Raw genomic sequence first — 15,854 nt, forward strand, 5'->3', positions numbered from 1 at the left:
TATGACATCCCTTAAAAGCACTAAACTTCTATAGTAGAGCAGATTTGTCGCTGGGCGACTAATCTCCCTGTCTGCCACCACCCTAAGAGTGATTTCAAGGAAGTGATCATCTATTGTACCTTTTAATTATCTTTTGGCAATGTATTATTGGCATCCCAGTACAAAGACGATATAAAATCAGTTTAGCAAAACTGACATGCTTCATTTCATGTTTAGGAAGGTATAGAATTTCAGAGTTTGCATGGACTTGCATGAACTTGTTTAACAGCCTAATAGATAACAAGAGTGTATCCATTTGATCTAGAGTTATTTTCTGAAAAGATCCTTCCTGGCTTAAGTCAGGATATTTATTAACTCAAAGATAAGTTGTTTTACATTGCAACATAAAAATTCAACCCTTAGCAATGTTTGGCAAAACATTTAATCAAAACAAAGATTTGATTTTTTTGTATTTGATCATAAAAAATCATAAACTATGCTTAACTGGTATGAATTATTCCTCGTTTTATATTAGGGGATACGTCATTACAAAATTGTAATGCTGTGTAAAAACATCTTCAGAAAGTACTAGTGTTTTGTTTGGGATATTTCCAAATTTCCCATGATTTGTTCTACTCTCACACAAACCTTTGCACTAATTCACTTTTCCCCAAAGCAGCACAACATTATACATAGTTACATAGTTAGTTACATAGTTAAATTGGGTTGAAAAAAGACACAGTCCATCAAGTTCAACCCCTCCAAATGAAAACCCAGCATCCATACACACACCCCTCACTACTTTTAATTAAAATTCTATATACCCATACCTATACTAACTATAGAGTTTAGTATCACAATAGCCTTTGATATTATGTCTGTCCAAACAATCATCCAAGCCATTCTTAAAGGCATTAACTGAATCAGCCATCACAACATCACCCGGCAGTGAATTCCACAACCTCACTGTCCTGACTGTGAAGAACCCTCTACGTTGCTTCAAATGAAAGTTCTTTTCTTCTAGTCTAAAGGGGTGGCCTCTGGTACGGTGATCCTCTTTATGGGTAAAAAGGTCCCCTGCCATTTGTCCATAATGTCCTCTAATGTACTTGTAAAGTGTAATCATGTCCCCTCGCAAGCGCCTTTTTTTCCAGAGAAAACAACCCCAACCTTGACAGTCTACCCTCATAATTTAAGTCTTCCGTCCCTCTAACCAATTTAGTTGCACGTCTCTGCACTCTCTCCAGCTCATTTATATCCCTCTTAAGGACTGGAGTCCAAAACTGAACTGCATACTCCAGATGAGGCCTTACCAGGGACCTATAAAGAGGCATAATTATGTTTTCATCCCTTGAGTTAATGCCCTTTTTTATGCAAGACAGAACATAACCTTGCATTTATCAACATTGAACCTCATTTTCCAGTTTGCTGCCCAGTTTTCCAGTTTAGACAAATCACTTTGCAAAGTGGCAGCATCCTGCATGGAACCTATAGTTCTGCACAATTTAGTATCATCTGCAAAAATAGAAACAGTACTTTCAATGCCCACCTCCGGGTCATTAATAAACAAGTTGAAAAGCAAGGGACCTAGTACAGAGCCCTGTGGTACTCCACTAACAACACTGGTCCAATTAGAAAATGTTCCATTTACCACCACTCTTTGTAGTCTATCTTTTAGCCAGTTCTCTATCCAGGTACAAATACTATGTTCCAGGCCAACATTCCTTAATTTAACCAGTAACCTTTTGTGTGGCACTGTATCAAATGCCTTAGCAAAGTCTAAGTAAATCACATCCACTGCCATCCCAGAATCAAGGTCTCTACTTACATTCTCATAAAAAGAAATTAAGTTAGTCTGGCAAGATCTATTACGCATAAAACCATGCTGGCACAAACTCATAGTATTATGATTTGCTATGAAGTCCAGTATCTTATCCTTTATTAACCCTTTGAAAAGCTTTCCTACCACTGACGTCAGACTAACTGGCCTATAGTTTTGAGGCTGAGAACGGGATCTTTTTTGAATAGAGGCACCACATTAGCAATTCGCCAGTCTCTCGGCACTATGCCAGATCTCAATGAATCCTGAAAAATTAAGTAAAGAGGTTTGGCAATCACAGAGCTAAGCTCGCTAATTACCCTGGGATGAATACCATCTGGCCCTGGACCTTTGTTAATCTTAACATGTTCAAGTCTCTTTTGAATTTCTTCATGTGTGAACCATGCATCATTAGTTGTATTACTAGAATTGGGACTGTTAAGAAGGAAACCTTCACTTACTGGTTCCTCATTTGTGTAGACAGATGAAAAATATGAGTTCAGAATCTGCGCTTTTATTTTGTTTTCATCAACCAGCTGACCCCCCTCTGATAGTAAGGGTCCCACCCCTTCCTGCTTCATTTTTTTACTATTAACATATTTAAAAAATAATTTTGGATTTTTATAAAACTGCTTGCTGCAATATCCTTTTCTATAGCAATTTTAGCTTGCCTTATAGCTTCCTTGCATGATTTATTGGCCTCCTTGTACCTTATAAATGTTTCGGCTGTACCAGCTAACTTGAAAGCCTTAAAAGCACGTCTTTTTTTACCCACCTTAACACCAACGCTTCTATTGAACCAAAAAGGTTTTGCTTTGCAACGACGTTCCTTGCTTACAAGTGGAATATACTGACAAGTATATTTATTAAGCAGCATTTTAAAGACTTCCCATTTTTGTTCTGTGTTTAACCCTGTGAAAAGCATTTCCCACTTAATATGTTGCAGAGATGCCCTTATACTGTCAAAGTTTGCACGTCTGAAATTTAGTGTTTTAGTTACTCCTTTATAGAATTGCTTCTGCAACAGAATCTCAAAGGAGACCATGTTATGATCACTATTCCCTAAATGCTCACCCACACAAATGTTAGAGATGAGTTCAGTATTGTTAGTTATTACAAGGTCCAAAAGAGAGTTATTCCTAGTAGGTTCTTGAACGAGCTGGAATAAAAAGTTGTCATTCAGCATATTTACAAACCTACTAGCTTGTTCTGTCTTAGCAACCCCATTACCCCAGTCAATGTCTGGATAATTGAAGTCACCCATAGCAACAACTTGACCCAGCTGTGAAGCCGCTTGTATCTGCAAGAGTAGCTGGGCTTCATACTCGACACTTATACGAGGTGGTTTATAGCATACACCAATGATAATTCTTTTTGTTACCTTTTGCACAGTCAAAATCTCTACCCAGAGTGATTCTACACCCTCACCAGTGCCAGCTATTTTTATTTCTTTAGCGCATGGCTTTAATTCAGGCTTTACATACAAACACACTCCTCCACCCTTTTTAATCCCTCTGTCCCTCCTAAAAAGGGTGTAACCATTTAAATTCACAATCCAGTCACATGTTTCATCCCACCAGGTCTCAGTGATACCAATTATATCATAATTTTTAGAGCATGCAATTAATTCTAGGTCTCCCATTTTACCTGACAAACTCCGTGCATTTGCCAGCATACAGCGGAGGTTACTACTTTTACTTTTGAAATGTGAATTACTTAGTGTTAAGTTAGTATTATTCTGTTTTCCTTGTAACAGAGGGACCTCCTTAGCTGGTAAACTGTATGCCCCCCTCACTCCTCCCCCATGACCCCTTACTAACCCCACTGCCTGTCTACACTAGCTTCCCCATAATCCTTTATCTCACCCACCCCCCCCTTGCCTAGTTTAAACACTCCTCCAACCTCTTAGCCATTCTTTCCCCTAGCACCGCGGACCCCCTTCCATTGAGGTGCAAACCGTCACGGCTGTATAGGTTGTACCCCAACTATGTTAAACTGAGCTTCATCATGTGCATTGCTGCGCTTAATAACGCAACACGCAATAATGACATTTTGCGAATCCATAAATGAACTGTGACAGACTTATATGAATCAAAGGGGCCTGATTAAGGAGCCTTGTTCCACATTCAGTCATAAACAAAGATGCAAACAGACAAGCAAATTAAAAGTAAAAATGGTCAAATTTATACTTTCAAGCAACAGTATACAAGATCCAACAAGAAGTTGCTATCTCCCAAAAGCAACCAATTAACACATTCATTTATAAATCTGTAAATCCTACAGAAAAATATGCAATAAAAAGTTATTCCATTGTTCTAAATAAGAATAATGCTTTAGTTTCTACATAACCTTTCAAAAATTATTGACTTTTGTCTGCATTACAGCAGTTTACAGGATGCCATATGTCTTTATTTCATTTTAAATCTGCTGTGCAAACAATCGTAACCCAGAGTGCCATTTGCACATTTTATCACTCCCTGTTTGCTAATCTATTTAGACAACATACCTTCTCACGGTTGCTGTGAGCTGTTAGAGACCTTTGAGCTGCCCCTCGCAAAGCTGTTCTGTAATTGTAAAAATTGCTAGAAGGATCCATTTGATGCTGTCATTAAAAATAAAATAAGTTGTTAATATCTGTTGCTAGTAATGACTGCAACTTGATACATAATTATTTACATGAATATTATACATACATATTTTATTAACCTGTAAAAACACATTAATAAATAATAATTAAAATTGAAAACCATTCACTGTGGCATTTACTGTATAAGGAAGATTGGTTAATGTAAGGAAAGGCCTCCACAAGAGCCCAAAACACAATGGACACAATATTTTTCATAATGATTGATATAGTATATGTTGACTCATAAATACAGGAACCAAACATATCTGAGTGAAAGGAAAATAGACATACATAATCTCTATATTATGGCTACTGGTCCATAAAAAAAATATTTAACTGGCCGTAAAAACTGGATATCGTGAGATATCAGGTTTTGTTTGTTAAAAACCTGAAAATAAATCCATTAACAATACATCAATATTACATACCTCAAGGATGTCAAACTTGGCAGTCTTGACTTTTGCCCATGTTTTCTTGAGTCGGGACACAGGACTCATATTCATGCCAGCTTTTTTGATACATAAAAATATCACACAAACAATATTTAGTTATTTATGTGTAACTAATGTGTTGCTCAGTTGAGAAACTCTAGAATGTCATTTAAAGAACATATTTAGCCAGACTGCCATGTAATTGTTGAATTGTTTCCTGGCATTTACCGAGCAACAACTTAAACTATGTATACCTTGGTTTTGGTTCCTCCAAAATGAGAGAGAGGTTAACATCAGTTTATGATTTTAAGTCTATAATACATCAGAATTACACAGCATTTAAAAAGCAACTAGAGCACGGTAACATAAGCTAAAACATAAAGTAGACATGTCACCATTTTTCTGTTGCTTAAATGGGGACTATTGTGAAGATGAAAAATTTAATATAAGCTTCATCTTACTGAAATAGGACATTTAAAAAATATAATCAAATAAAAATGGTATTGTTTCTGAAATAAAGAATTTACTCTTTAGTGACCCCTTCCCAGCATCTCTCTCTCTTCATGCTGGAGCTGGAGTCAGATTTATATTGACAGTTAGGTCTAATACATACTTTGGCAGTGCTCCCTTTGCATAGAAGATGTATTAGAGCTCATTCTTTGAAAATCACAGAAATTCTGTCTACATGCAGAATTTTGTTAGATTTTGTTTGTTTAAAGCTGGTTATTTCAGTTAGCTCTAGGAAAACAAGCCCCCTTAAAGATATAATAAACCTACCTATCAATTAAAATCTGACCCCAACTTCTGTATGTTAAGAGAATGAAGAGAGACAGATTCCTGAGAGTGGAATAGTAAAGATTAACTTGAATATTTTAGTAACGAGACAACATTTTTTAAAAAAAAATTATATTTTTAAAGATTCTTATTTCCATTAAATAAATCTTTTATTAAATTTTCATTTTTGTGATAGTACTCCTTTAAGAAATCTGCAGGGATTTCTAAAAAAAAAAAAAAAAAATTCAAAGTCCACCAATTGACTCCATATAGGTTCTAGTCCCCCATAGGCTAAAACAGCAATTCGGCAAGTTTTAGATGGCGAATGTTCGAAGTCGAAGTTTTATTCGAATTTTCACGTTTTTTACAAATTCAAATCGAATTTGGACTATTCCCTAGTCGAAGTACACAAAATAGCTCAAAATTAGCATTTTTTTACTTCGAATTTTCACTTCGACCCTTGATAAATCTGCCCCCAAGTCTGTGCACATATGATAAATAATTTGTTTTACAAAATATCTTAAATTAAACTAAACAAACATAATAACCCAAGGGTTTAATAAACTTGATGTCAAAACAATTATCATGTGCCATAACTGAGCACTAGAAACTCACAGAAAAATGTATATTTCCATGTATTGTGTGAGCTAAAACTAGTTTCTTTGAATGCACATTTGCACTGCGCATGCCATCTCACAATTTGCATCCATGCTATGCAATGTGATTTTATCCTAAACAAACATTTTTATTTGAAAAATTCCTTTGAACTGAACAGCACTGCCATCAATAATAAACCAAGACTATTTTTACATATCGCTGCCAGCCCAGTAAAGGCTTGCCAAGTGGTGGTTTTCCCCAGTATGCTAAAACAGTCAGCTGCTGTACAAAATGTCCTTTAAAGTATCCGTGAGGACATTAGGAATATTTTTTTTTTTTAAGTATTTATTTTAATTTTAAATGTAACATTCACAAAACCAATAAAGAACAGAGAAGAAGGAAGGCAGAGAGTAGAGAGGGGAGGTAGAGGTACAAGTTGTCATACACATTATATGAGTTTAGATGTACTTAAGCAGTTTGAATATTTAGCCAGGTACCCCATATGGCATAAAATTTTCCTGGGCATCCTCTAGCCAGATAGGTCAGTTTCTGGTTTGAGAGAGAGTAATTTATCAGTTTTTGTCAATATTGTATGGTAGGGTTGAGGGATTTCCAATGCATTAATATGGCTTTTTTGGCATAGTAAAGGAGCTGTAGGTAGCACACTCTGGAGTAGGAATGAAGCTGCAAGTCTCCAACAGACAGAGTTCTGGTGAGCTAATATTTGGTAATGCGAGCTTTTCATTTAGGTATTGAAGTACCGCACCCCAGAATCTCTGGATTACCGGACAGGACCAGAATATATGGAACATGGTGCCAGAGTTCACTGATCCATTGATCTGATACAGTTTCATAAATTTTGCCAGGTGGTAAGGGGTTAAATAAACTCTGCTTAGGAATTTTATTTGTATGAACCTGTCCCTCATAAAGATGGCTAGTTAGGATTATTAGGCATTAGGATATATTTTAAAGAATTGCACAGTTTCAGCTGTCACCTACAGCCTGCTTGAAAACAGCACGTAAATATTGTATATCTTCAAGAAATTATCAGGCTTAACCGTTCCAGTGCAATGTAGTATCTCTCAGGCCCTTATTTTAGCTATGTGGTAAGTTAATAATGAATTTAATTGGCAAATAATGCATCTGACACCATGTTTAGAAACTGTTGTATCACCTCATAGAGTCTGTAAATAACTGCCAGGTACAAAGGGACGCCTAACAGCATCACCATGATTATGAACGGTTAACAATATAATTTTCTACCATAAGAAGTCAGAGATTTTACACGCACAAGCAACTTATTTTAATATAAATGCTCCTTCCAGAGTAAACAAAACAACACAAAACAGATAGATATAGACAGATAGTCTACCTACTTACATAGTATTGCCATCAGAGAGTTAAAGTTTCCAATATTGAAGCATTCTCGAGCTACATCAATGAAAAACTCTATCATTCGAGCGCGGTGTTTCTTTTTCACAGGCTGCAGAAAGTACAGAAATAACTGGAATTCAGGCCAAAAACAAGGGAGTTGAAGACAGCACTGTTAAATAAATAAAATGACTCACCATGCAGATTTCAGTGGCAACCAAGTAGCTAAGCCGGTTAAACCATTCCACATAGGCTTCCAAGTTGCGTGTTTTCTTTCTGTCACTGTAGCAGTTCTGCTGACAGAAAATTAATTTTGTCAGTATATCTCACTGACTGAGGTGCACTCATATTAACAATCTCTGCATTTATAAATTGGAAGTAAACTCTCAGACAATGCTATGGTCTTATCTGAAAGATAACACTGAAGGATTCATACTATAGCAATATATTTTCCTTAGGTTAAAGGTGGCCGAAGGGGAGATTTGTCACCTGCAATAAAAATGCATGACTGCAGGCGAAAAAATCTTGCGAAAATGCCTCTCCACCAGCAATAACTGAGGCAACTTCGGTTGAACAAATCGATGCATTGGTTTTACCATTGGCAATTTCAGTTATTCAGAGATTTGTGCATTTTTATCACAGGTGACAAATCTCCCCATCAGTCATGTCCCTAATACTTGTTATTTTCTATCTGTTAGGGTAGAAACACATGCTAAACAGAAAGTTGAATCTGCCTTTGAAGCACTCTTCTTATCTATAGGTTTTCATGGGCTGCTCGCTGTTTAAGGCTAAGGGCTATTCCACACGGGGAGATAGCGACGCGTTTGCGGTCGCGGCGACAAAGCGCCGCGACAGTCGCCGCGACCGGCGCAGGCGACAGTTTTGTATGGGCGCCTATGTAAAACGCCTGTGCTAACCACACGAGGCGATGCGCTTTTCAACAGTCGCCTGAAAATGCCTCGCCAGGCTTTTTCAGGCGACTGTTGAAAAGCGCATCGCCTCGTGTGGTTAGCACAGGCATTTTTACATAGGCGCCCATACAAAACTGTCGCCTGCGCCGGTCGCGGCGACTGTCGCGGCGCTTTGTCGCCGCGACCGCAAACGCGTCGCTATCTCCCCGTGTGGACTAGCCCTTAGGGTACACGTTAAGATTCGGGGAGATTATTTATTTTTTTTAAACTCAGGTAGTTTATTGAAAACATAAAGAGACGAAAATCATAGAAGTTCTTACATCAGAAGCACAAAAGACATATCACTGTTCAACAAGTCAGTTATAGAATACACACATGTTGTATAAGGATGCTGCACTATACATCAACCTCTCTGCTAAAGACCATATAGAAGAGCAACATGAATCAGAATGGTTAATAAATATCAGGGAACATGTAGCAGAAAAAAAACATCACAGTCATATCAGTATCATAGCTCCTAAACAGTTATTTACCCAGCAAGCAAGCGATTATGGGGGAGGGGGAATACATCCAACCAAGGGCCCCAAATTTTACTAAATTTATATAGACCAGTTGTTCAATGTTGGATACATCTATCATGGTTTGCTTCCAACAGGCAAATGTAGGGGGAGCGATGTTTCTCCAATTCTGAGTAATGAGTCTCTTGGCCAACAATAAAGCCTCCAGTAAGAAGAGCAGCTGGTGCTGGTTGAGTTTAAGGTCCTGTAAAATAGCCAAAACACACACTTTTGGCGACCTATCTATCCTTATTTGCAAAACCATATCTAAAGTGTCTAGGATAGATCCCCAGTATGGCACAATCTTCTTAAGATTCGGGGAGATTTAGTCACCTGGCAACGAATCACCTCTTCAATTTTTTTGTAGTGCAGCAATTTTTTCACCCATTGGAGTCTATGGGCGACATTTTTGCAGTGAAGCTCAGCCAAAAAATACGCTCATCACTATTCAGCTACTGATATGAGCAAGTAAACAAGGCAGGAGAACTTTGTTGGAGTGATATCACCCCCTCCCTTTCCCCCCCAGCAGGCAAACAAAAGAACAATGGGAAGGTAACCAGATAACCGCTTCCAAACACAAGATAACAGCTCCCTGGTAGATCTAAGAACAACACTCTAAAGTAAGAACCCATGTCCCATTGAGACTCCTTCAGTTACATTGAGAATGAAAAACCGCAGCCACTAAGAGCCGGAGAAATTTAGTCGCCCGGTGACAAATCGGCTCTTCGTTGGTCGACTAATCTCCCTGAAAAGCCTTCCCGCAAGCTAGAATCTAAATCACCAGCGGGATGGCACTCGGAGTGCTTTGTTTTCCGAAGTTGCCTCACGAGGGAACTACGGACCACTTTGAAAAACGAAGAGCCGTCCCGCCGACGATTCTAGCCGGCGGGAAGACTTTTCAGGAAGATTAGTCGCCCGAAAAAGAGCCGATTTGTCACGGGCGACTAAATTTCCCCGGATTTTAGCGAGTGGCCTAACCCTAATACAACTTTTGCCAAAGGGTTAATGAAGCATGCAGGGAAGTTTCTTTACTGAAATCTGGTAACTGAAAACTGGTAACTTAAAATGTTGGTGGCATGAAATCACTTACCCTGACTAAACATTAAAGCCCTCCTGCCTTGTTTAGTTGCTAATATCAGTAGCTGAATAGTGACGAGCGCATTTTTTGGCCGAGCTTCACTGCAAAAATGACCCCCATAAACTCCAATGGGTGAAAAAAATTGATGCACAAGAAAAAATTGCTGCTTCAATGCATTTTGGCAAATTTTTGCAGTTTCGAAAAATTTTGACAAATTCAAAATGGGTCATATTCGTCCATCACTATAGTTGAATAATGGCTAAATGCTTTTTGTATCTTTTATTGAAATCTGTAGTAACTTATAATAAAACAGACTGATAGCAGTAGGAGACTGTAGAATCAGTTATTTGTTCCCAGCTTCTGTACACAGAATAAAGGAACTCGACAAATAAAGGTGCTTCTAATGTGGGTTTACCTCATTGTTGTCTAATGGATCCTTCTGCACAAATGCTTGAACAAATTCTTCTGGTCCAATGTAACTTAGTCTCTCCTGTAATTAGAGCAATAATATAAGATGCTTATTTCAAATAATGTGCACTGTATTCAGATATGTGCAATAAAGATGCTACTAACCAACTCTATGTGGGTGAGTTGCTGTGCTACTGTGTAGGGGTCACTACACACAGTGATGATGTCCCTTTGTATGGACTGTGGTTTGGTTTTCAGGACTGTCATGCGATCAGTAGACTGTGCATTAATTTTTGTAATGAGCTCCTCGTACTGAGTCAGTGCAGCTAACTTCCGAATAAGATTCTGCATTATCTGCTGCACATTTTTTCTGTACATCTGCAGTAAAGAAAAAAATATTTTAATGAAGCCACTGGAAACAACTCACATGTAACGGCAGGTATGATATCAGTTTCCATTTATTTTTGCATTACAATACCGTCAACCTAGGTGTGATGTTCCTGAGAGTCTACTGAAAAGCTGGTGGCAAGTTTATTTCAAGACAGCAAAAGAATGCTAAAAGTTTCCACTGCTGCCTCCAATTCACTTTGGAAGTGCAATTATTAGTGCTGTTACACATTTTTCCATTCAAGAAGGATGTGGCAGTGGCATTTCTTCTATGCAGGCTGTAATGCTGCCATAGCCACATATATGCCATAGCCTAAATAAATCCAAGATTACAAAGGCAATATCTAGTTAATAATAAATTCTGCAAGCTCTTCACATTAAATAAATATGTTGATGCATGTGGTTAAACATTGCATGCTCAGCTTTAATTTGCATGGTTATATGAAATGGGTTTCATGGATGCCTACATTTTTGGGAGAACAGAATTAAAGAGTATGTGAACACTCAAGAGGTTGGATTCCAAAATTAGAAATGTGCTTTTCTGATGTTCATGCCCACAAATGCATGGCAAATGGATTTCAGAGTTGCTATTTAATTAGATTGCTGTTCAGAGGAAAGATCAGCGAAGCAACTCCATCCATCTCAGCATATGGGGCGATATATCTTTTAATTTTTTAGTGTAAATCCTTAGTAAAATGTTGTTTAATGTAAAATGGTAATCCCTAAAACTAATATAAAATATAGATTTTGTTACCTTTTATGGATATTTTAACATTTTGATCCTAACATCTAAACATAATGTACTGGGTACGCTTGATTCAGTAAACAGCCACACAACTTTAATCCAATATGAGTCATGCAAAAAGAATTAATTGTTTTAACAAAATAGCTTCCTAGTTCATTAACATTCAGTGTTCTGCCAACCTACCTTACACTGGCAGGATTTACCTTTAATGGTACAGTATAAGGCAAAATACTGATTATATACATTCCATTTATAGTCCTCATGTATTCTCATTAAACACTGCTCATATAGTTATATCTATTGAAAATGCCCAAATTTTTTTTAAAGAATGCTTTTTATTGAGTTTTAACAACAATATTAATAATAAAGGAAAGGAGGAAAAGAAAATAGCAAAGGGGCTGGAAGGTACACCCTTGTTCACAATGAAGTTGCAGGAGAGTCTATCCACGGAGACCAGATGTCGTCAAATTTTTTCGGGCATCCTCTTGCCAGGTAGGTGAGTTTATATAGTTCCAGTTGTGAGTTAAAAAGTACAATCCATTTATGCTTGGTTGGTGGTGGTTGGCCCATCCAAAAATGCCCACATTTTAGTGTGAACTGCCATACTGAATTATACTCCATAGTTTGCAATAGTCACAAGTCCACTAAAGTGGATGTAAAGGCAAAAAAATAAAATTCCATTCTTACTTTCTTTAATGAAAAATAAATATATCTCCAATATTCATCAACTAAAAAATGTGAACCGTTTTTATAAGAAACCTAACTGTATGCAGTGAAATTCCTCCTTCGTTTTTCTTGCTCTGACTGCTGAGGATAGGAAACTTCAGATGGTCCCGAACTGCTTTACAGGGAAACGATCATACTTTCAAATGGCAGGGGGGAACTCCCCCCATCTTACTTCTCAGAACTCGAGCAGCTTTGTTTGTTTCCCTGTAGAGCAGCCTGTGACCGTGTAGAGAGTTATATCCACAGACCCAGTGCAGTGCAGTCTGCATATTCTGATTATTAATCAGTCTTGCTATATCAGCTTCTATGGCAGATATTACTTTACTTGTGCTGTTTTCTTAATTTATGATGATCCCTAAACTTAAAGGAGAACTGTCATGAGATATAGCGTTCTCTATCTTTTAAGTATTACACAGTAAAGTTAACAATAAAAAAAGAATACAGTGTTTTTTCAGAGTTAAACCTATACCATAATGAAACAATCTCATCTCACCTCTGCATCCTCAGCCAAGCATTTGCTAATCCCATGCAACCAAACACAAAAACAGCATAGTCTGCGACAAGGTGTCATCATAATCAGCTCCCTGTATGTTTCGCCTTCCTGACAAAGTCCGCATGACTTCAGATCTGCATCCCCCTGGAGGAGCCAATAATGCTGATTCCCCCCCCCCACCAAAGTTGATGTCATAAAGACATGCCCTCTATCAGAAGCCTGCCATTTGCAATGTATTATGGGGATTGTAGTTTAAATGTGACATTCATTCTATTAGTATGTTTAACCCTCCCCCCTCAACAGTTGCTTATAATGGGGATCGGAGAGTAAATACAGTATGCCAATGTGAAAGAATGCTATAAACATAGCTATAATCTCAACCATAAAGCAGGGCAGGGATGCTTCTTATAATGGGTATCAGAGAGGAGCTGCTCCAATTTGAAATAATGTGTTATAAACATGTCTAGAATCTCAGCCATATAGCATAAAGTATGGCACACATGCAGTGTAGGACAGGCAAAACACACAGGGAACATAGTATGTTATTTACATAACTGTTAAATGTACTTTGTGATTTTTCAAATCAATGGCGATGGCATGATCACTCACTCCCATGTGATTATGTTCTACAATTTGACAGAGACAAGGCAACAGAGTTCTCTGTTCTTTTTTGCTGTGGAATGTAATACATTATTTATGGCATTCAGTCTGTGATTTGATGTAGTGTTAATGTTACTGCCTCATAATTTACTCACTCGTCTTATGCAAAATAAAAAGGAAGATACAGACTAGTTTTTCAATAGGGTAACCTACCTCATCCCCATTTGTTATTCGATGAGCTGTGTCCTTCAGATTTCGCATCATTCGCTCATCCCTGAAATCATATGGGAATGTATCAGTCCATTCAGTTAGCAGCTGGAGAATTTTGGGGGCAATTTTACGAACTTGGCTCTGTTGAGAGACACACCGAACGTCATTATCGAAAACTCAAATGCATCATTCAAATGTTTTAACTTTTTTTTTTTTTTTTTTAATTTTATTTTTTAACAGATTTTACAAAGATAGTACAATAACAAAGATATAAATAGATAGAATAATAAAAAGTAATAAAGTAGAGTAGATTATGAATATATAAGACACAAGCTACCTCGTAGCTGTACACTTCCATAATTCGCTTGCTTAACCCGCGAACCTTCAAGGTTACTTAAACCAGTTACAAATTGTATTACTCCGACTGACTCACTTGCCCCATCCCCAGGTCAATCATGTTTATACACAGAAAGATCCTCCATTTGATCCTCTTTCAACCTGATGTCCCTTTTATACCGATTTGTTTAGAAACCTAACCCATGGTTCCCAGATTTCCCAGTATTTAACACTCTTATTATGAATAATATGTGTTATTTCTTTCATCTTCCTAGTATCCTCTACTACCTGCTGCCACTCCATGCAGCTTGGGGGAGCTGACTCCCTCCAATGTCTTGGGATTATTGACCTAGCCGCGTCCAGCAAATGTAAGGTGAGTGGGTCCCTTAATAAACCCTTTTTATCAATATCTAGGATTAACAGGATCAAAGGGACATCTTCTGCCGACATATTGATGTTCGTTATTTCTTTTATTACTTTCAAAATATTACCCCAATAAACTTGCAAATCCTTACACTTATGCCATATATGCGCGTGTGTCCCCATCTCCCTACCACATCTCCAACATGAATCTGTAAGTTCAGGGTACATCCTATTCAACTTAGCTGGTGTGAGGTGCCATCTAGTAACTATTTTAAATTCATTTCCCTCACTCTTACCGCTCTAGATGGTTTGTGGGCTTGTAACTGGATCTTATTCCACATCTCAGGGGAGATCTTCATGTCTAATTCTTTTTCCCACTCCCTGAGAGCTGTGTCTTTACCCAGAGGAAATATTTGATAATATAAGTTTATATGTAATGGATATTGCTTTATTAGGGACCTCTTTGCTTTCCAATAATTTTTCCCATTTGGTCAGTTCTCTATCCCAATCTTCCTCTTTAAATTTATAAATATAATGTTGCAATTGGTGGTAGTTCCATGCATCTCTAACATGGTTTCCCCATTTCTTTTGAATTTCTTTTAATGAAATTATTCTATTGTTTTCCAGAAAATCACTAATTCTTGTTGGTCTCCCCTCAAGTGCTTGCCAATCCTTGAAGGCTCCATACTCTAAACTGGGTATGAATGAACTGTTGTATACTAAGGGTTGTAAAATAAAGGTTGTTTTAGACAGGTTCATCTTTATTCTGTTGCTATACCAAATCCTAAGTGTGGGAGCTATTAGAGGGTGGGCCTTCACCCTTTCCGGTATACATTTGGGTTCACCCCATAGAAAATTTAACAATGGTATCCCAGCCCACTGATGTTCTAGAACTACCCACTCTTTCTTCCTTTCCTCTCCTGTCCAATGTTTTATACGTGTTAGTTGGATTGAAATATAATATAACCAGGCGTCTGGAATAGCTAACCCTCCTCTGTCTAATGGTAATATTAGTTGTCTGTATTGGATCCTTGCCTGTTTGCCGTTCCAAATAAATTTTATGAACAAGGATTTAATTTTCTTGAAAAAAGCAGCTGGTAATCTAATTGGCAGGACTTGTAAATAGTAATTCAGTTTAGGCATCAGGAACATTTTCCCCATCCAAGACAGGTTTATTTTATTCCATTTATTTACCTTATCCTGAAGTGTTGTCAATAAGGGGACAAAGTTGTTGTTATATAAATCGGACATATTTGGAGTGATATTTACTCCCAAATATCTTATACTATGGTTTGCCTTTTTAAAAGGAAAGTTATTTATTAACCTCTCCATTATATTTTCTGGGGTATTGATATTCAGAATTTGGGATTTTGTAAGGTTAACCTTAAGATTTGATAGGGTTCCAAAATATTCTATAAATGTTAGAAGGCAGGGTAAGGAGGA

General features: G+C 37.5%; 1 protein-coding gene across 3 annotated transcripts in view; it reads right to left on the reverse strand.

Annotated features, from left to right (window-relative positions):
- rasgef1b.S (RasGEF domain family member 1B S homeolog) overlaps positions 1-15,854 on the reverse strand; it is a 249,683-nt gene that overhangs the window by 12,267 nt on the left and 221,562 nt on the right. For all 3 annotated transcript variants that reach the window (XM_041579783.1, XM_041579782.1, XM_018240521.2), the window contains 7 exons: positions 13,716-13,853; positions 10,717-10,929; positions 10,559-10,633; positions 7,795-7,890; positions 7,607-7,709; positions 4,853-4,932; positions 4,305-4,400 (listed from right to left, as the gene is read on the reverse strand). In XM_041579783.1, the coding sequence (XP_041435717.1) occupies positions 4,305-4,400; positions 4,853-4,932; positions 7,607-7,709; positions 7,795-7,890; positions 10,559-10,633; positions 10,717-10,929; positions 13,716-13,853 (801 nt within the window). The remainder of the gene's footprint in view (positions 1-4,304; positions 4,401-4,852; positions 4,933-7,606; positions 7,710-7,794; positions 7,891-10,558; positions 10,634-10,716; positions 10,930-13,715; positions 13,854-15,854) is intronic.

The sequence above is a fragment of the Xenopus laevis genome, chromosome 1S (genome assembly GCF_017654675.1).
Source record: "Xenopus laevis strain J_2021 chromosome 1S, Xenopus_laevis_v10.1, whole genome shotgun sequence".
In the NCBI taxonomy this organism is placed as follows: domain Eukaryota; kingdom Metazoa; phylum Chordata; class Amphibia; order Anura; family Pipidae; genus Xenopus; species Xenopus laevis.